The sequence below is a fragment of the Pleurodeles waltl genome, chromosome 7 (assembly GCF_031143425.1).
Source record: "Pleurodeles waltl isolate 20211129_DDA chromosome 7, aPleWal1.hap1.20221129, whole genome shotgun sequence".
NCBI classification, from domain to species: domain Eukaryota; kingdom Metazoa; phylum Chordata; class Amphibia; order Caudata; family Salamandridae; genus Pleurodeles; species Pleurodeles waltl.
In genome coordinates this window covers 418442490-418464663 of record NC_090446.1, presented here as the reverse complement: position 1 = coordinate 418464663, position 22174 = coordinate 418442490, and the positions used below count along the sequence as shown (strand labels likewise).

Below are 22174 nucleotides of genomic sequence, written 5' to 3'. Positions count from 1 at the left end.
GTAAGCTTGTGCTATTCAAAGAACAAATGGATGTTGCTGACTTCACCCACTTTCCAAAACTGTTGGCTGTGACTCAGAGGTTTCCAAATGCACAAGAAATGCTGCCAACGCTAAATCTTGGTGCATGTCTTGAGGAAATTTCTGGGGAGATCAAAAGGCGATTTTCTCAATTCAGAACCCTCACCCCCCTATTCAGGCTGGTTGAAAACCCCTGGATGGTGAGTACACGAAATCTTGATGCTGTTGAACTTATTGGCGTGAAAAGACCGCAAGCACAAATGGAGCTGATAGACATGCAGCATAACTCAGCTCTTGAAGCATCTTTTTTGGGGCAGGCACCAGAAGAATTCTGGAACACTGTGCCTTCTGACAAATTTCCTATTCTTTTTACAGTGGCCCAGAAAATAATTTGTATGTTCGGGTCAACATATGTTTGCGAAAGTTCGTTTTCCACAATGGGACTTTTGAAGAGTAAATTCAGAAATAAGCTAACAGACTTACATCTGGATCAGCTCTTAAGGCTTGCCGTTTCAGACATAATACCAGATTACAGAACACTAATAAGAGACATGAAGTGCAAAATAAGTTCGTAGTATGTCTTCCTTTGACATACCTATTTTCCAGACTCAGAGAAAACTGTGCTGCATTGGGCCTGTGCTGCATATCCTGTTCACAAGAATTACCATGCCATGCCTCTTAAGATTACTATTGTCTGATAATAAAAATGTTTTTCAAAATGTCCCCTTTGTAGGTTTGTAGTTATACCTGGATTCAAAATACAGCATTGTTTAGCATTGTTTAGAAAAAGGGGGTGGGGTGGTTGTTCCCCTCTAAGCCCCACCCCCTCTAAGCCCCACCCCCACTGTCACTTCAGTGCGGCCCTCGGCCGCAAACCATACTGCAATTTTGGCCCCCGAGAAAAAGTTTGTGAGTACCCATGTGCTAGACACTGGTCAGTATGAGTTCACAGCTACAGGATGGCTACTCTGAATCCTGGGTTGTTTGGTTTCAAACAACGCAGAATGATAAATCAAATCTGGTACAAGTATTGGATTTTTTGCAAAATGTACCCAGAGGCCACCTTAGAGGTGATCCCTGGAAAGCTAACACTGGCATGATTGCTGGCTGGTCACAAACAGCCTGTCATGACCAGACAGTATTCTGGAACCCCGGGGTGAGAGCTCTTGCTCTCTGGGTACCAGAACAAAGCCCTTCCTGGGTGGAGGTGTCACGCTTCCCTCCTCAGGAAAGTGCACTGCCCTGCTAGTGAGCTTCAAAGGGCTTACCCCCTTTGAAACTCGACCCCGAGGCCTGCTGCTGGAAGCAGATGGTCGTCCTCATTGTAAACCCCCACTTTTGGCAGAAGCAACGGCGGGAAAACACAAAGGACAGGAGGAGTGGCCACCACCAGCTTGCACCACCCTTAAGGTGTTGCATGCAAGGTGACCCCTCCATTTCATTTTCCTCCATCTTACATGGTAGGGAAATAGCTTATCAGGGATAGGGAGGTGACCCCAAGCCACAGGAAGTGGTCACAGTGGATACAGCAACCCTAAGGTAGTTGTCCCATTTGTCACTACTAGGTACTCCCCTAAACAGCCACTAATTACACTATTTTAGTGGGCACCCCTAGACCAGAGATTCAGATTCCAAGGACACAAGAAGACCAGCAACAAAGAAGACCCAAGGCTCAAGAACTGAAGTCCTGCTGCATCAAGAAAAAGGCATAAAACCCTGCCTGCTGCACCTGGGACTCGACAATCGCTAATGAGGGGTTGCTCGGACATCAGAGGGACTCTAAAAATCGCCAGAGAATCTCCACTTTTCTAAAAAAAAATGTGCTGATCTCTCTCCAGAGTGAAGGCATCACTCTCCTGCAACTAAGACCAAAAGACCAGTGAAGTCCAGTTCACTGACCAGCTGCTGACCAAGGAACCGCATGCCGCGGCCAAACCAAATGTCATGCGTCGACCGTGAGGAAAAAACCTGCAAGCGTGCCAAGCTTGGTGGCACTGCTATCTCCAGTGGCAGAACTGTGCAATAGCTCCAGGTACTGGACCCTAAATGTAGGACACCAGCAAGGAAAGTCCACTCCGGAGTCCAAAAGGACCAGGAGGAAGCCCCAGTCAAGAGACTTCAGAAACCACCAGGACCACCCACCAGAGTGGCCCTGATGACTGGCAAGCGACCCTCTTCCTGGTTCCAAGGGCACTTTGTGCACAGCTCTTGGCTTATCTATCTACTCTGCACCTGGCCTCCCTGGGCCCTGCACCAGGGAAATAGCTGTACTCAGAGTCCCTGTAGGAGGCTGGACTGGCTTGTAGTGAGTACCAAGGGGTACTTGCACCTTGCACCAGGCCCAGTTATCCCTTATTAGTGTATAGGGGGTCTAGCAGCTTAGGCTGATAGATAATGGTAGCTTAGCAGAGCAGCTTAGGCTGAACTAGGAGACGTGTGAAGCTACTACAGTACCACTTAGTGTCATATGCACAATATCATAAGAAAACACAATACACAGTTATACTAAAAATAAAGGTACTTTATTTTTATGACAATATGCCAAAGTATCTTAGAGTGTACCCTCAGTGAGAGGATAGGAAATATACACAAGATATATATACACAATAGCAAAAATATGCAGTATAGTCTTAGAAAACAGTGCAAACAATGTATAGTTACAATAGGATGCAATGGGGAAACATAGGGATAGGGGCAACACAAACCATATACTCCAAAAGTGGAATGCGAACCACGAATGGACCCCAAACCTATGTGACCTTGTAGAGGGTCGCTGGGACTATTAGAAAATAGTGAGAGTTAGAAAAATAACCCTCCCCAAGACCCTGAAAAGTGAGTGCAAAGTGCACTAAAGTTCCCCTAAGGACAAAGAAGTCGTGTTAGAGGAATAATGCAGGAAAGACACAAACCAGCAATGCAACAACTGTGGATTTCCAATCTAGGGTACCTGTGGAACAAGGGGACCAAGTCCAAAAGTCACAAGCAAGTCGGAGATGGGCAAATGCCCAGGAAATGCCAGCTGCGGGTGCAAAGAAGCTTCTACTGGACAGAAGAAGCTGAGGTTTCTGCAGGAACGAAAAGGGCTAGAGACTTCCCCTTTGGTGGACGGATCCCTCTCGCCGTGGAGAGTCGTGCAGAAGTGTTTTCCCGCCGAAAGGACGCCAACAAGCCTTGCTAGCTGCAAATTGTGCGGTTAGCGTTTTTGGACGCTGCTGTGGCCCTGGAGGGACCAGGAGGTCGCAAATTGGACCAGGAGAGAGAGGGGACGTCGAGCAAGACAAGGAGCCCTCTCAGCAGCAGGTAGCACCCGGAGAAGTGCCGGAAACAGGCACTACGAGGATGCGTGAAACGGTGCTCACCCGAAGTCGCACAAAGGAGTCCCACGTCGCCGGAGACCAACTTAGAAAGTCGTGCAATGCAGGTTAGAGTGCCGTGGACCCAGGCTTGGCTGTGCACAAAAGATTTCCGCCGGAAGTGCACAGGGGCCGGAGTAGCTGCAAAAGTCGCGGTTCCCAGCAATGCAGCCCAGCGAGGTGAGGCAAGGACTTACCTCCACCAAACTTGGACTGAAGAGTCACTGGACTGTGGGGGTCACTTGGACAGAGTCGCTGGATTCGAGGGACCTCGCTCGTCGTGCTGAGAGGAGACCCAAGGGACCGGTAATGCAGCTTTTTGGTGCCTGCGGTTGCAGGGGGAAGATTCAGTCGACCCACGGGAGATTTCTTCGGAGCTTCTGGTGCAGAGAGGAGGCAGACTACCCCCACAGCATGCACAAGCAGGAAAACAGTCGAGAAGGCGGCAGGATCAGCGTTACAGAGTTGCAGTAGTCGTCTTTGCTACTATGTTGCAGGTTTGCAGGCTTCCAGCGCGGTCAGCAGTCGATTCCTTGGCAGAAGGTGAAGAGAGAGATGCAGAGGAACTCGGATGAGCTCTTGCATTCGTTATCTAAAGTTTCCCCAGAGACCCTAAATAGCCAGAAAAGAGGGTTTGGCTACCTAGGAGAGAGGATAGGCTACTAACACCTGAAGGAGCCTATCAGAAGGAGTCTCTGACGTCACCTGGTGGCACTGGCCACTCAGAGCAGTCCAGTGTGCCAGCAGCACCTCTGTTTCCAAGATGGCAGAGGTCTGGAGCACACTGGAGGAGCTCTGGACACCTCCCAGGGGAGGTGCAGGTCAGGGGAGTGGTCACTCCCCTTTCCTTTGTCCAGTTTCGCGCCAGAGCAGGGCTAAGGGGTCCCCTGAACCGGTGTAGACTGGCTTATGCAGAATTGGGCACCTCTGTGCCCAACAAAGCATTTCCAGAGGCTGGGGGAGGCTACTCCTCCCCTGCCTTCACACCATTTTCCAAAGGGAGAGGGTGTCACACCCTCTCTCAGAGGAAGTTCTTTGTTCTGCCATCCTGGGCCAGGCCTGGCTGGAACCCAGGAGGGCAGATGCCTGTCCGAGGGGTTGGCAGCAGCTGCAGTGAAACCCCAGGAAGGGCAGTTTGGCAGTACCAGGGTCTGTGCTACAGACCACTGGGATCATGGGATTGTGCCAACTATGCCAGGATGGCATAGAGGGGGCAATTCCAAGATCATAGACATGTTACATGGCCATATTCGGAGTTACCATTGTGAAGCTACATATAGGTAGTGACCTATATGTAGTGCACGCGTGTAATGGTGTCCCCGCACTCACAAAGTTCAGGGAATTGGCTCTGAACAATGTGGGGGCACCTTGGCTAGTGCCAGGGTGCCCTCACACTAAGTAACTTTGCACCTAACCTTTACCAGGTAAAGGTTAGACATATAGGTGACTTATAAGTTACTTAAGTGCAGTGTAAAATGGCTGTGAAATAACGTGGACGTTATTTCACTCAGGCTGCAGTGGCAGGCCTGTGTAAGAATTGTCAGAGCTCCCTATGGGTGGCAAAAGAAATGCTGCAGCCCATAGGGATCTCCTGGAACCCCAATACCCTGGGTACCTCAGTACCATATACTAGGGAATTATAAGGGTGTTCCAGTAAGCCAATGTAAATTGGTAAAAATGGTCACTAGCCTGTTAGTGACAATTTGGAAAGAAATGAGAGAGCATAACCACTGAGGTTCTGATTAGCAGAGCCTCAGTGAGACAGTTAGTCACTACACAGGTAACACATTCAGGCACACTTATGAGCACTGGGGCCCTGGGTTACCAGGGTCCCAGTGACACATACAACTAAAACAACATATATACAGTGAAAAATGGGGGTAACATGCCAGGCAAGATGGTACTTTCCTACAGTCCCCCACCCCTTGTGACCTCTACAGTCCAAGGGGACCCACCGGACTTTCCTCAAAATCCACCTGTATATTGCTTTTTCAAGTGGTACCCCACAGTGGTCCTACACCAGCTCCAAGGACTTTTCAGCAGTTCTTCCTGCCAAAACCAGGAACCACCTGAACTCCTCTGGCTGACCAAAAGGACTTCTTAACAGTCTTGGTCTAAGAAAAATAGGAGACATTGGTAAACACACTGCCTGATTTTATATGCATTTTGAAAGTGTTCTCCCATTGATTCCTATGGTGTGTAATTACGCACAAAAAGACTATTTTTGCTAAACCTTGAAAAATAATAACTTAAAAAGTACTTATCTGATGTTTGTGATTTTGGTCTGCAAAATTTCTCTCTACCTCTGTAAACCAACTGTTGTGGGTACACTAGCACATCCAAGAGCTTGATTACAGTAAGATGCTGTTGCTTATTTGGGTATATTCATTACATCAACTGTAACTGCCAAAACATGTGCTCTTCACAATGTGATATGTATTGAACATGTCACACAATCAGGAGGATAATTGCTCACTTCCTTTAAAGCAATCAACTGCCAAAAAGCACACGTGCACATTTAATTATTTAAGGATGCTTGTGAGTCTGAGGCCTTGCTTGGTTTCGTACCTATTGCTCTGCTCACCTCTTTCCAGTCAAGTTCCTTGTCCTCCAGTCTGCCTTCAGTAGAGTTCTAGTGCAAGTCAAGTTCCTTGTTCTCCAGACTGCCTCCAGTCGAGCTTCAGTGTTCCTCGTTCCCCGACCAGCTTCCAGTCAAGTTCCAGCATTTCTCATCCTCCGGACAGTCTCCAGTTGAGTTCTGGTGATCCTCACCCTCTGGTTGTCTTCCTGGGGAGTCCCGGCTGTACTCTTCTGTCTTCTGCCTACAATACCCTATTTCCTGTAAAGTAGAGAAAATAAGAAAGACCAAAAAAACCAGTTTGGGTTCTTTTGAAATTTTTAACCACGTAAATTAATTTCAAGGTAAAGTGATTAATCGCGTAAATGAAACAAAACAGAACTCTGTCTTTTAAATAATTTATGACAATAAGAACTAGCGTGATTTATCGTTTGGGTGGGAATCCAAGACATTGCTAAACAGACATTAAGGAAAGACGTATTTCCAGTAACAAGCGCTCCCCTGAGAATTAGGATATTGGAAATAGAGCAAGTTTATCAAAACTATTATTGGCAAGAGATTACTCCAGAACAGAAAGAAGCCCTTTTCTCAAGTTGAGTGTTGAAATTATTGTAAACAGAGGAAGAAACTTGGTCAGCCTTAGAGAAACATTTGCACAATGTGTCAACAATGTATAGTTTCACAATAGTTTATGCAAGTTCAATGTATTAATGAAGTAATTCTTTTGCAGCCCAGAATCCTAAAAACGAAGAACCCAGTATTTTGAGAAATCAGTAGTCCTGATGCCGAACACAACATGCAGTCCAATTCTGCATTCCATGAAGCAGAAGCTGGTATTTTCTCTTCCCAAAACCCCCTTCCCCTTAAGGACTTGTGAGAGGGCAATGTACTCTTCATCACGGTCACATTAGTCCTCACCAGGATTGGGGAATTAACATCTCCCCATCGGAACGCCTGGAATTCAGGTGAGTGGCTCACACAGAACACCAACGAGTGGTTGCCTAGACTCCCTGCACAGTGAGCCCAGCTTTGCACACTACATAGAAAGCCAGCCACCTACAGCAACACAACATCCTCCCCCGTAAGTGTAACATATAATCAAGTGACCACCAGGATAAAAAAAAAAAAAAAGAGCAAATAATTTCTAAGTGCTTTGCCGCTATTTGAGAACTTATAAAATATGTCCTCATTTTACTTTTTAGAGCACTGATCATAATTGCTACGGGAATAATTTCCTCTCATTTGTATACTACCTAAAGGAAATGCTTTAGGTATTACAGTTTTGACTCCATCAAGATGACATCAGGCAAGCTACACTTTTATAATAAATATAGAATATTAATATAGTTGTAAAATACTGTAGGAGGCAGAGATCAGAGGCACAGACTTGGGTAACAGAGCAGAGCTGAGGGTGCAGAGGCAACAAGTTGATCATGCTGGGCAGGTGGGACAGGCAGTGACAGCATAAAAGAGCATGGAGGTAGGGGAAAGTGGGACAGGGGCAAAAAAACAAAAAACAAAAAACAAAAAAAACAACAACCATGCAGGACAGGCAAGAGAGGCTGTTGAAATTTAACAGCCCACTGAGGGCAGAAGGAAGAGGCAGTAGTAGTACAACCATACCATACATGCCAACAGCCCCAATCCAAGCAGGAGACTTCCAATGTTTTTAAGCCCAAAAGGGCTTAATTTGATGTCTCTCCTGCCTAAATCTTTCTCTTTTTCAATGCAAGTCAATTGTAAAAAAATAATTGGCAAGGTTTTTTTTTCCAAAACAGTCCTCTTGCAAAGTTTGAAATATTTGTAAGTATGGTACAGTGAATCACGGAGGAATGGGGTAGAGACATGGACTCGGATAACAGGGTGAAAGAGGGAGATGGGCAGGGGCACCAAACTGACCTTACAGAGCAGGCGCCAAGGGTTGCAGCAGCACAATACATCATATAGGGCAAGCGGGAATGGCAATGGAAAGCAATAGGGAGGGTACAGGGACTTGGACAAAAGAGAGTAGAGGGGAAAGAGGCAAAGGCAGCCAGCTGACCATACCGGATACACAGGAGGGACAGCTGCAGCATAACGGACTATGGAGGACAGGACAACAGACCAGACAAGGCAGGAGGGAGGGGATAGGGGCCTGCACATGGAAAAGAGAGGACGGGGCAAGAGGGCAGGAGCAGCAAGCTGACCATGGAGGGCAGGTGGTATGGGCACTCGAAGCACAACACACCATGAAGGGCAACAGTGAGACTATAATGACATACACACAAGAAACAGAGGGAAGGTGGGAGTGGGTCAGGGGCAGCAAGCTGACCCCACATAGAGAAGGGGGAAAGGTTTATAGCAATACAGAAGACCACGCACGGCAAGTGGAAGGGTTAGTGGCAGCCCAAAAGCCATTGTGGGCAAGAGCGATGGGCATGCACAAAGGACCAGGGAGGACAGAAGGGAAAGATAGGGGCTGGCACAGATCAGAGAGGGCAGGGAACGGGGCTTCACGCCAGACCATGCAGGGCAGGCAGGACAAGCAGTTGCAGTATAACAGAGCATGGAGGGCAGGAGGGAGCGCAGCTACATGGACCATGGAATACAGGACGGCAGGTATAGGGTCATAGAACTAGGGTAGGCAGGGTGGAGGTGGCAGGGACATGCAGCAGCCATCTGACCAAGCTAGACAAGTGGGAGGGGCAGTGGCAGCTCAACAGGACACTCATATTAGATAGGAAGGGCAGTGGCAGGTCCATGGAACATGGTGGGCAAAAAGGGGGGAGGAGGGGCATGCACACACACATCGGAGGGCAGGGAGAAGGAGAGTAAGGGCAGCAATCGAAGCACAGAGAATAAACAGGAGGGCAATGATGGGACACAGAATTGGGTAATGGAGGGCAGGAGGAGTGGGCAGGGGTATCAAGCTAAATGGAGTGCAGTGGCAGCACATCGGACCATGCAGGAAAGGAGGGAGGGGGCTAGTGCATGGACTCGGAAAACAGAGGGTAGGGAGGAAGTGGTTGGAGCAGCAAGTTAACTGTTCAGGGCAGGCGGGAAGGTAAGTGGCAAACCAACGGCCACACAGGGCTGTAATGACGGAGCAGGGCATGGACTTGGACAATGAATGGCAAGAGGGCGGCAGGAGCAGCAAGTCTAGATGGGGGCAGCACAATGCTAAGCCAGGCCCTTCAACATACAGCATATTAACAGTTTTTCACAAGTTATGATTATTAAAAATATTGGACCATCACCTTTCACAGCTTACCTTCTCCACAGTTCATTTTCAATGTAGCGATGGTCTAAAATATTCCTTTGGACATTTTCAACCAGAAACATCACTAGAGCCCTGCAAAACATTAGGAGTAGTACTGTCAGCTTGTACACTGTGCACAAATATGGTAGGACTATTATATAATAATATCCCAAAAATATGATTGGACCTAAGCAACTCATTATTTTGACACAACAGGCTTTTTATTGTCCATTTCTATAAATGCATAGCAGTGAAGTGCTCTCAACAAGACAGAACATGAGACTGTTGAAGGGGATGGGAGATAAAGAGAGCTTCAGTTGGTTGTTAATTAAACCATTCCAAAATAAATATATAGACAATCTAAACAATTGTACAAATACTCTAAAGAAAGGGATACTTACCTTTAGTATTGATTTATCTAATAGAGACTATGGGCCTGATTCTAACTTTGGAGGACGGTGTTAAACCGTCCCAAAAGTGGCGGATATACCACCTACGTATTACGAGTTCCATAGGATATAATGGACTCGTAATACGGTAGGTGGTATATCCGCCACTTTTGGGACGGTTTAACACCGTCCTCCAAAGTTAGAATCAGGCCCTATATCTAGCCGCAGATTCCTTACATTTGAATTCTCTCCACAGGCGTCAGACTGTGGTCGGAACAGTTTTCATGAGCAGTACCTCTGCGCGCTGGTATGTTGTGTAGTTCGGCTCTACATCCATCATTGGCACTGTCTGCACCAGAAGTGATGTAGAGGTACCTATATAGGTGCCACCTATGTGCGCTGGCGTCAGTTTCCAGAACCATGAAAAACACAGACCACAGGTGTGTCAAAACAAGGTCATAGAAAGGGTTATCCCTGTACTAAGAAATTCATGCACAATCAAGGAGGGCTGGTGGTTCATTAAGTAATATGCACCTAGATATAGTCTCTACCAGATAAGGCGTTACAGAAGGTAAGTAACTTGTTCATCTGATAGAAATCTCTAGCTGCAGACTCCTTACCTTTGAATAGATCCCAAGGAATACCATCCCCGGAGGTGGGTCTGAGAACAAATTTCAAATGATAAAGTATTGCAGGACTGAACAGGCATAGTGTCCATCCCTTTAGACCGGACTGCTCAGGCAGTAATGTTTAGTAGACATGTGCAGAGAGGCCCATGTTGCTGCCTGGCAGATGTCCAGAATGAGAACTCTGCATGCTAACGGAGTGGTCGCAGCTTTAGCTCTGGAGGAATGAGCATGCAAACCATCAGGCGATTGCTCCTTGGCCACTGGGTAGCAGATTGTTTGTGCAGAACACGACCCGGCAAGAGATGGTTAGCTTCTGCACCGCCTGTACTTCTGTCGCACCTATATACCCAACAAAGAGTTGGCTGTCACGGGTAACATCAAGGTAGAACACCAACCCTCTTTTTGGGTCCAGACGGTGGAGTCTCTCTACTCCCTTAGAATGATGTGGAGATCTGTAAAAAGTAGGCAGGATGACTGATTGGCCTACATGAAAGGTTGGGACCACTTTTGGTAGAAAAAAGGCCCTTGTGGGAAGCACCAGTTTGTTAGGAAATATAGAGAGGTAGAGTGACAAATGACAAGGACTCCATCTCACTCACTCTAAAGGCAGATGTAACTGCCACAAGGAAAGCTGTTTTCAGTGTGAGAAGCTTGATGGGACAGTTGTGGAGAGGCTTGAAAAAAGTGAGAACTAAATTAAGATTCCATTGGGGCATAATGAATGGGGAAGGAGGAAAGGGATGAGTAAGACCTTTGAGAAACCTAAGTACAATAGGGGACTTGAAAACAGAGGGTTGATCCAGCAACCACAAGAAGGCAGAAAGAGCCAACAGATAGCCCTTAAGAGTACCCAGAGCAGAGCCCTTCTGGGAAAGGGAAAGAATGAAGAGGAGTACTTCAGAAAGGGGGCAGAGAGAGAAGACATATTTCTCTGTACACCACGCCACAAATTTCCTCCACCAGCAGGTGCTTACCATCTTGGTGGAAGGACACTGGCTGTCATGATAATGTTACAGACTTTGGGAGGTAGGCCAAAAGCTGTCACCTGTTGCCACTCAACCTCCACGCAAGAAGGGGGAGAGTGGAAAGCTTCAGTGAAGAACCCTTCCCTGCGACAGAAGATCCTCCACTGGTGGCAGCTGATCAAAGGATCGGTGGCCTTGCTCAACAGCTCGGGATATCGGAAACTCCGTGCCCAGACTTGGGCCTCGTTGTTCCTAATCTTCTTGAGAGCTCTAGACAGAAGTCATATGGGTGGAAAGGCATACAGGTGGACTGAGCAAAAAGTGTCTTCAAGCGAGAGCTGTATTGCAAACTCCAGCACGCAAAACTGCTGACATTGCATGTTTTCTGAGGAGGCAAACAGATCTAACCAAGGCTCTCCCCACTGCTGAAAGAGCCCTTGTGTTACCTCTGTTTGGAGATGCCATTCGTGATCTGCTAGGCATCTTTCGCTGAGTTTGTCTGCTCTCGTGTTCAGAGAGCCCACCCAATGTTGAACGACCAAGGAATTGGCCTGCTGTTTCAGCCATGTCCAGAAACACAGAGCATCTTGAAAAAAGGTCCATGACTGCACCCCACCCTGTTTGTTACAGTACCACATGGCAGTGGTGTTGTCCGTGAACACCTGCATCAGCTTTCCCTTGATGGAGGGTAGAAAGGCTTTCAATGCAAGTCAGATCACTCAGAGCTCCAGCAAGTTGATGTGGAATTCAGATTCTGTCAGAGACCAGAATCCTTTGATCTCCACCTCTCCCTGATGGCCACCCCATCCTAGGATCTGCTTGGGAAAAGGATAGGGTTCTACCTGTGACCCAGTTGCAGTTTGTCAGCCACCACTGCAGATCTTTTGCAGTTCCCTACAAGATCTGGGCCATGTTGTAGAGATTCTCATGATGCTGCACCCACTGAAGCTTCAGGTCCCACTGCAGAGGCCACATGTGCCATCTGGCATGTGTCACCAGCAGGATGCAGGTAGCAATAAGTCCCAACAGCCTCAGAGCCAGTCTCACCGAAATCCAGGACAGAGGCTAAAACATCAGCATTATAGCCTGACTATCCTGGACTCGCTGCTGGGGAGCATGAATCCAGAACAGCGTAAACGGGAGTGTCTGAGAGTGAGTCAAGTGTGATACAGCACGTTAATAGTGAACCTGAGCAAACACAGAAGGTCCACCGTAACCTGGAGGTGGAAGACGAAAAGTCAGTTTGCGAGATAGGTGAAGACTGGCACGCCTGACCTCCGCAGATGAGCTGCAACAACCGCCATCACCTTGGTGAGCACCCGAGGAGTGCTGGTAAGGCCAAAGGGAAGCACAGTGAACTGAAAGTGATTGTGGCCTACCATAAACTGCAGGTAACGTCTGTGGCCAGGCAGGATGCAAATATGGAAATATGCATCCTGCATGCCCAATGCCACCATCCAGCCTGCTGAGTCCAGGGCAGACAAGACCTGGGCCAGCATTCTGGATTTCTTTGTCTTGAGGAAGAAGTTGAGGGTTCGGAGATCTAAAATAGGACGAAGGCTCTTCTTTTTGTGAACCAGAAAGTAGCGGGAATAGCAACCACAGCCTTCTTCTGGCACCAAAACCCATTCTATAGCTCCCATGGCCAAGAGAGCTGTGACTTCCTCATGGAGAAGGGACAGATGATCCTCCTTCAGCGGGTCATGAGATGGTGGCATGAATGGAGAAGTAGCCTTGAGGGGGAGAGAGTAGCCCCTTCGGACAATCAGCAAAACCCACTTGTTCAATGTTATGGACCGGTAGCAGAGCAGGTAATGGCAAAACCTGCTTCCAACTGGGTGCCCATGGTGGTAAAGGAGCAGACTAGGAGGGTGTTGAGGCTGCTGCACTTGGGGTGGGTGGGAGGGGAGGAGATAGGACACCTGACCTGTCTGTGATTACTGTGCCCTTGTCCACGCAGAGGCTGGGAAGAATGCGTGTTATGGTGGCTTGTTGGGAATTGGTGTCCCTGGAAGACCCTTGAATAGCATTGAAAGGAGCAAAAAGCAGAGGGAGAGAACGGGGGCTATCGCACGGCTCAAGGATCTGGCCCCAGCCCAAGAGTCATTGTAGTACTCAAGCGCAGAATCTGCCTTGTCTACAAAGAGACAGGTGCCAGGGAAGGGCATGTCCATAATGGAAGCTTGGACATCTTCCAAAACGCCAGACGTCCTCTGTCAGGCTTGGCGCCTCAGGACCACTGTTGTGGAATTTGCTCTGCCTAGCAATTCGAACTTGTCAAGTCTTCAACAAATTGTGAACTTTGCTGCACCTCTCCCATCAGAAACAGCCCGAGAGAGTACGGTCAGGACCTCCACCGAAATCTGCAGCAGCATTTGCACATCCGTGTCCCACAAGGTTGTGGAAATAACAGCCCAAAAGGCATGCGGTGTTCACGGACCACAATGGCAGGCTGGCAGAAGAAAACATCTCCAAATGAGTCCAGCCTCTTGGATTCCCTATCCAGGGGAGCTCTAGGGCAAGTACCTTTGGAGGTTAAGGCTTGGACCACTAAGCTCTTGAGCGTAGGATGTTGCATGAAAAAGGTTGGATCCCCAGGTAAGAGGCAATGGCGGTCGGCAATCGACCTATTCACAGGAACCCCTGTGTTGGGTTGGGAGTAAGTACCCAAAAGAACGTCCATAAGTGCACCACTGAATGGGAGTAGGGGTTTGCATGTGGTGACTCCTGGTTGCAGCACTTCTGTCAAGATATTAGTGTTGACTGCCACCAAAGGAAGATAAAGATCTAGGACCTCAGCTGCCCTCGCACCACCATTGCGTAGGAAGCCCCCTCCTCTGTTGCTACAGTAGAAGGAGAAAGCATACCAGTATCTGGAGAGGTGTCCAGTCTACTGGCTTCACGCAGATCCTCACGTCAGTATACTTCCTCATAGGGCTGGTATTCTAAAGGGTCCAGAGACCCCTCCCAGTCTTCCATGAGTACTAGCCCAAAGGAATAGGGTTCAGGCTCCCATCTAGGAAGCAAAGCTCCTGCTGGCGTCCGAGTCTGTGTTGGGAGACTCTCATATATTTCTGTGTCTGAGTCAGGATGACAATGGAGATGGTGGTGCCTGGAGCGTCTGCGTCGGGGAAGGTCGAGATGATACAACCGGCATTGGTCCAATCTAGGACTGGATTCTCAAGCCCATCAGAGTCGAGGCTTATGCCTCTGACTTGGAAACAGATGGTACCCCCTTCGAATCCGTGTACCAAAAGGCATGCCAACAGGGTTGGACTACTCAAAAATGAGGCGCATGGCCTCATAGAACTCCTTAAGTTAGGCAGGAGTCACTCCAGCTCCCGGAAAGTTGGGAAGGCATGGAGCAGGCCCAGGCGCAGGTTCCAAAGAACAAGGCCTCAACTTACCCAATCGTCCTGAGGACTTGGAATGGGACGAACATGATTTTGGGCTCCGTGACTGGTACTGGCATCTTCCTCTTGACTAGGACCTCGACCTGTGCGGAGTCGCATGCCGGACCACCATCAGCTTTAGGGACAGCTCCCTCAAAGCCTTCAGATGAATGGCCCGGCATCTGGAGCACAATTTCAGGTCGTGGTTGCGCTCAAAACACCGCAAGACAGAAGGGTGCAGATCCGTCACCGACATCAGTCGGTGACAGGCTCCGCAGGGCTTAAAACCCATCTTAGGTGATAACATACTCAACACACCCGAAGATAAAACCTCAAAAATAGTCAACAAAAAGTCAAAAAAGTCCAGTCAAAAACAGACTGGATCTGGATCTACTGGATCACTTTGGAAGGAATGAAAAGAAAAGGACGGACGCCTATATAGATACCGCAATGTCACTTCCAACGCAGATGACACAACAATCAACATAGAGCCAATCAACACCACCTACAGGAGCGCCGGGGCACTGCTCACGAAAAATGTTCCAGATCCAGTCTGACACCTGGGGAGATTTCAAAGGTAAGAAATTTGCAACTAGAAATCTTTATCACATTTTATATAGCAGCAACAAAGAAGACTACATCCACCATATTATGATTTCCATATTATATAATGAAATCATAATATGGTGGCAGGGATATCCGTCACGTCTGTGACTGAGTAAGCCCATCTGCCAAACTCTAAATCAGGCCCTATATCTTTTAAAACAAGCTAGGCATTGCCCTTAGAGTAAGTACTGTATTTTCCGGCGTGTAAGGCGACTGGGCGTAAAAGACTACCTGTTACTTTTCCTGTTAAAATATAGGGTTTGGGCTATACTCAAGACTACCCCTCTTCCAACGCACACCAAATAAAAATGTTGGCACTGGTGCTGTGCTGTACTGTACTGTATTCACCACCAAATGTATCTGCTCACCAGATAGACTGCCTTCCCTCAGAATCACCAATCCCAGCATACAACAACCAGCCAATCACGGAGAATGAATATTACATGTACGATTGTGGAAACCGCAGTACAACCAAAGTTAAATGCGGTCAAAATATAAAAAAAATATATATATTGTTATATCCCAATCCAAAATGGCCGTTACTATATGCTAATCTCCTAATAAGTGCCATGCGTGAGAAGAAAGAAACAGAAAACAAATGTCGTTGCTATGGTAATAGCGTGCTTGGAATAGCCTGGGGCATGCGCAGGAACACTCGCCTGTCTTGACAACTGCCAGCGAGGATTGCGTCACATGGTAAGAACAGCTCCACTCACGTGCGACCGATCAGCTCTGTGTCCACAAGTAACTGAATCTTGTGGGATGGGGAACCCATTGTACGCTTGGAATCGATTTCCAAATGCAGCGCACGGTGGCTCAGCTACAGGGCGCCTGTCCCTGAAGTTTCAGCACGCCGGATAACGGTGTATAAGACGACCCCTGACTTTTGAGGAGATTTTCAGGGGTTAAAAAGTCATCTTATACACCGGAAAATACGGTAACCTGTTTTTTCCATGGTGTCGAGGACTTTGGCCACTGAACAGTGTAGACAACCATTACATAAATATGAATATATATCACATCAATTAAAGACAAACTGGAGCATACCACAGAAAAAAAGAGTATATCATTGGTATACCATTTAAAACAGGCTAGGCATTGGCATTACAGTTGGTATTGCATAGTTTTGTCCATGGCATCAAGGACTTTGGCTGTAAATTCATTGAAATTGGGCAGTTAGCCTGCCACCCGTACCTTGAAAGCAGTACTACATCATAGATGCACAGTTTCTTATGATCATTTCCCACAAAGGTGATCAGAGAAGCTTCTTTCTTTCCCAGGGGGAAAGCTGGGTATGCACAGAGAATGTGCGCAAATGGCTCTTTGAAATACGAACAAAAATGGCAGGCAGAGTTAGCCTTTGTATGTTTCCACTATCGTGTAGCTTTCATGCACTTGTCATTTCAGATTCAGTTCCTTAAGTTGACATCTCCATAGTAACCTTTTCAAAACTTTAGTTAATGAATGTGCTGTATGTGTATTTCTGATAGGCACCAACATCCTGCAGTCTGTACAGCTAGTTCCAGGGCCATACATTTTTAACACAATGTCATTTGTTCTGCTGTCTAGATGTGCTTGTTAGAAGACACTTCAGTTAGACGACACAAATGAGCTGCTTTGTGTCTCTCTCCAAGTGTGAAAAGAATGCTACTTTATTATATAAACAGCTTCTGTGCTATTATTCAATCAGAGGACCAAATCTATGCTGGTACTTTCACAGCACCCCTTCGAGCAGCGACTGGAAATGCAGTCCTGCTGACTCAGACCTCCATCCTTCCAAGGAGGATAACCTGTACTGGGTTCCAGACATCCAACACCAAGGTAGGGGTTTAAGACTATCCCACCTGATCTGGCAGAGGGTACTACTGCTATGCTCTCTTTCAGGTAGTATTAGAAACAGATGTAAGTATGCAAAACATTAGCAACAATTGCCATGGTTGAATTGTTTATATTGTTCACCATTCTAACAATGCTGATAATTGCAGTATTCCTCAACTTTCCAATAATTGCAACACACGCTTTTTAAACAAGAATACAATCATTTTAATAAATGTCTTGAAAATGCTCTTCATATCCTTCTTGTGTTTACCTTGCGCGCACAAGAGTAACTCATGAAAGGGTTGGATCTGTCTCTGCAGATTCCTTGGGAGTCAAAGTGTCATGTTTGAGGTTGCCAACAACGTCTTTCTCTGGTCTGTTTGGTGGTTGGATGTGCTACTGAGAGCTAGCTGAGATACAACAACAGTAAATACATTATTTTATTTTGCCTACAATGTCTTCAAGTCTAGGCTCTCGATTTCAAAATGTGTGTTCTTTTAAGATGTTTAAAATTGACTAAGTATATGATGAGGTCCCACATTGGTACCACTTGTAGGTCATTGAGTAAAGAATTGATGGTAGAACTGACAGTAAGGGATCAGGGTTAGATTTTATTAGTGCTGAATTTTGCCCCAGTGGTTGCTCAAGTAGGCCAAATTCTAGGCAGGGTTGTGAATCCCTTCCAGAGTTTGTTAGCCTAAAGATAAGTTTGTAAAGCTTAGACTTTATTCGATTGAGCCATTTGATGAATTTTCCAGAAAATGCTACAAGGCCATATGTTAGCGACGGGAGAAGTGCAACTTTTAAAACTGAGCAGGTGTTTTAGAGACAGGCTTGTCAGGTGTTGGGTGGCTTTTGCAAGCACAAATCTAATTCCTGCTGCTTTGGTAGCCTATGTCTGCATATGTCGTTCGTGGTGGCCTGATGCGAGAAATAAGACTCCAAATACTTGTCAGAATTTGAGCTAGAGGTGGAATGTGGACCTATTTTTCTTAACGAGTTGGATTGCATAGTCTTCTAAAAAAATTATTACTTTGGTTTTCTCTTGACTTATGTTCTGTCTATTTTGCTTGCAATGGCTCTGGAGATTGTCCAGCAAGCATTTTAGACCCACAGTGGTGTGGTTGAGCATGAGTGTATCACTAGCAAACTGCAGAACTTCCAGCAGTTGCCCGTTTAGCTTGGGTGAGCATGCCCTTTAGCTTACATCTCAGTCTCATAGCCAGATTATTATATAGTCTGCGTAAGTTCAGTTTGGTCGACCTTCCAGGTATGAATCCCAATTGATTTGGGTGCATCAAGTCCTGTATTACCTCTCTTAGGCCCTCATTACAACCCTGCCGGTCGGTGTTAAAGCGGCGGTAAGACCTCCAATAGGCCGGCGGTAAAAAAAATGGAATCACGACCATGGCGGAAACTGCCAACATAGACAGCCACTTTAACACTCCGACCGCCACAGGGGTACAAACAAACAGCATGGCGGTCACCGCCAACAGACAGGCGGAAGACAATGTACCGCCCACACTATTATGAGAGGCCAATCCGCCACCTTTTCCGGGGCGGATTCAACACGAACAAAAACACGTTGGAAACAGGCTTGGAAGGGGAAACACTCACCTCTACACAACCCACGAGGAACCAGGACGCCATGGAGCCACAACTCCTAACCCTCCCTGCAATAGTTTTCCTGCTCCTCTACCAGGAGCACAAACGACGGCGGCGACAACCATGGTGAGTACTGCACCTACAACACAGGGGATGGGGAAGGGAAAAGTGAGTGACACACACACGCAACACCCCCACCCTCAACAACACACACACCAATACATGCTGCAACACTAGATTTACACTCCCCAAACCTCCTGGAAGAACGCAATGACAAAAGGAAAGGATTGTAATGATTGTAATCAATAACAATCCATTAGTCAACACTTTAAATACAGTATAAACAATTATGTACACCAACTATACAAGTCCGGATAGTGCACCATTCAAAGTCCGTGGACCACTGGGCCCAAAATGCATGGGCGAGGCCCACACTCGATACCAGACTGCAAACGGAGAGAACACTGCTGGGGCATCAGATCGAAATCAAACAGGCACCTCAGGGAGAAAGGAAGGGGGGGCACCTCAGCCGGATGAGTGCATGACGCCAGCTCCACGAGGGGGGCTCCATGCCCATTGATGTATCCTGGGAGGGCAAAGCCACAGTCTCTCAAGTCTCTCCAGTGGGTGGGTTGCCCACTGCTTTATCCTGGGGAGTGCAAAGCCAAAGTCTTTCAAGTGGATGCCTTTCTCCACTGGTTCTGAAGGGGGCTCTGTGCCCAGAGTGCTTCATCCTACCAAGGACTGAGGTAGTGGATGCCTTTCTCTACTGGTCCTGGAGGGGGCTCTGTGCCCAGAGTGCTTCATCCTACCAAGGACTGAGGTAGTGGATGGCTTTCTTCACTGGTTGTGGAGGGGGCCTTGTGCCCAGAGTGCTTCATCCTACCAAGGACTGAGGTAGTGGATGCCTTTCTCTACTGGTTCTGGAGGGGGCTTTGTGCCCAGAGTGCTTCAACCTGCCAAGGACTGAGGCAGTGGATGTGACACTCCACTGACGGTGGTGCAACATGCAAGCTGGCCAGGCTCATGGAACTGACCACCAGTCTCGTACGACTGACCACTGGGGATGGCAGCTATGTCTGCGGTGGTGCCACTGGCTCAGGATGTCGCGGGGCCGCTGGCGGTGGTGTCAGTAGCAGCGGTGCTGGTGGCGGACTCTGCGGCATCGGTGCAGGCGGCGGGCTCTGTGGCATCGGTGCAGGCGGCGGGCTCTGTGGCATCGGTGCAGACGGCGGGCTCACTGACTGCGGTGCTGGTGAAGGGCTCAGTGTCTGCGGTGCTGGTGAAGGGCTCAGTGTCTGCGGTGCTGGTGAAGGGCTCAGTGTCTGCGGTGCTGGCGGCGGTGTCTGTGGCGGCAGTGCAGGTGGTGGTGCCGGTCTTGTCTGCTGTGCAAGTTGGCGTCGACGTGGACCTGCCTTTGATTTTTTGGCCCTTCCCCACCTTGGATGGTGGCGCAGCTGTCTTCCCACTTTTTTTTTGCCTGAGCCCTTGATGGCAGGTGTTTTCGCCTTCTCCCTCCGGGATGTGGGCAACTTTTTCTGTTTTGGAGGTAGGGGAATGTCCTTGCCCTCACTCCTTGGGACACTGGCAGCCCTGTTGCTTGGCGCACTCCAAAATCTTGCTATTGCTCGCACCACTGTGCCCGGTGATTGAGGTGCTGGGTTGGGACCTGGAAAGGCGGACCCTAGGGGACGGATGGGGGGTGTAGGGAAGAGGTCAACATTTGATAGGAAAGGCTTTTTAGACACACTGGGACGGGTAGATGGAGGGGGTTTGGGAGTGGAGGAAGAGGTAGTGGATGTAGGAGGTGTACATTTGCTGACTTTGGGTGAAGGTGCATGGGCTGGAGGCTGTTGTGAGGTGGATGGCTGTTGGGTGGGTGTGTGACTGCGTTTGTGTACTTTGGGAGGAGAGCTCACAGACACACTGGGAGAGGACACGGGATGTGTGAATGGTAGTGGGGGTGGTGAGTGCACGTGAGCGGTGTGTAGTGAGGGGCGTGCTGGTGATGGAGGTAGTGGCTGAAGATGTAGTGAATGCAGGTGTGAGTGGAGGCGAGACAGGGAGGGAGAGGTGGAGGTGGGGGCCACAGTGGAGCCAGTGGATGTTGCTATGTCTGCGTGGGTATGGTGCTTGTGTGAGTGCCTGTGGGATGTGTGGTGCTTATGTTTGCCTGAGCCACCCTTGTGTATTGAGGTGTGTGCATGTTGGCCTGATGGTGTGCTTGGGATAGGATGAGGTACAGGAAATTGGGTCTGGGTGGAGGAGGTTGGAGGGGGGAGGCTGGACACAGGGACAATGGCTGCCATCAGTGCAGAGGCCAGAACCTGAAATGCTCGCTGTTGGGCTGCCTGGCCAGAATTAATGCCCTCCAGGTATGCATTTGTTTGTTGCAAATGCCTCTCTACACCCTGGATGGCATTCAGAATGGTACACTGCCCAACAGTGAGGGATCTCAGGAGGTCAATAGCCTCCTCACTGAGGGCAGCAGGGCTGACTGGGGCAGGATCTTAGGTGCGTGGGGCGAAGCAGATGCCCACCCTCCTGGGTGAGCGGCCACGGGACACACGCTGAGGGGCTGCTGGGAGGGTGGTGCTGGTAAGGGGGATGGCTGCTGTACCTGTTGATGCGAAGGGCACAGAGGGGCCTGCCACCGCAAGGGAGCTCACATCAGAGGAGGAGTCGGTGTCGCTGGTCTCTGCTCCTGTCCCCGCCGTGGAGCTCCCCTCGCCCTCCGTCCCACTGGTGACTTCAGACTCCGTTGTCTCGCCCTCCAGGGCCATGTGAGATGAGGCTCCCTCCTGCTCCGGTCGCACTGCTCCTCCGCCTGATAATGCTAATGCACACAAGAACAGGAAGAGCACAAAAAGGTCAGTGCACTGACAACGGATTTCCAGACCTGAGTACCTGTAAGACAAGGGGACCAAGTCCAATAGTCGCGACAGTGTCCGGGGCGGGGTGGGAGGAGCCCAGGAAACCCCAGCTGAAGGTGCAAGGAAGCTGCCACCGGTTGGAAGAAGCATGGAGTTCTCCAAGAAAGAAGAGGACTGGGGACTTCTCCTTTGGAAGACAGACGTCCCACGTCGCGATGAGGCTCGCAGAGGTGTTCCCACGCAGAAAGACCGCAAACAAGCCTTGCTAGCTGCAAGGGTCGCGGTAGGGGTTTTTGGGTGCTGCTGAGGACCAAGAAGGACGAGGAGACAGAGGGGGCGCCCAGCAAGTCAGGGAGCCCTCACAGAAGCAGGCAGCACCTGCAGAAGTACCCCAACAGGCACTTAGAAGAAAAGTGAACCAGTGTACACGCGTAGTCACGAAAGGGAGTTCCACGACGCCGAAGGACAACTCAGAAGGTTGTGCACTGCAGGATGGAGTGCTGGGGACCCAGGCTTGGCTGTGCACGAAGGAAATCCTGGAAGAGTGCACAGGAGCCGGAGCAGCTGCAAATCACGCGGTACACAGCTTTTCAGTCTAGGGTGTGGAGGCAAGGACTTTCCTCCACCAAACTTGGACTGAAGAGTCACTGGACTGTGGGAGTCACTTGAACAGAGTTGCTGTGTTCCAGGGACCACGCTCGTCGGGATGA

At 48.7% G+C, this 22174-nt stretch overlaps 1 protein-coding gene across 3 annotated transcripts in view; it reads right to left on the bottom strand.

Annotated features, from left to right (window-relative positions):
- GSS (glutathione synthetase) overlaps window positions 1-22174 on the bottom strand; it is a 1684034-nt gene that overhangs the window by 1083042 nt on the left and 578818 nt on the right. For all 3 annotated transcript variants that reach the window (XM_069243914.1, XM_069243916.1, XM_069243915.1), the window contains one exon: window positions 9200-9280. In XM_069243914.1, coding sequence (XP_069100015.1) covers window positions 9200-9280 — 81 coding nt within the window. The remainder of the gene's footprint in view (window positions 1-9199; window positions 9281-22174) is intronic.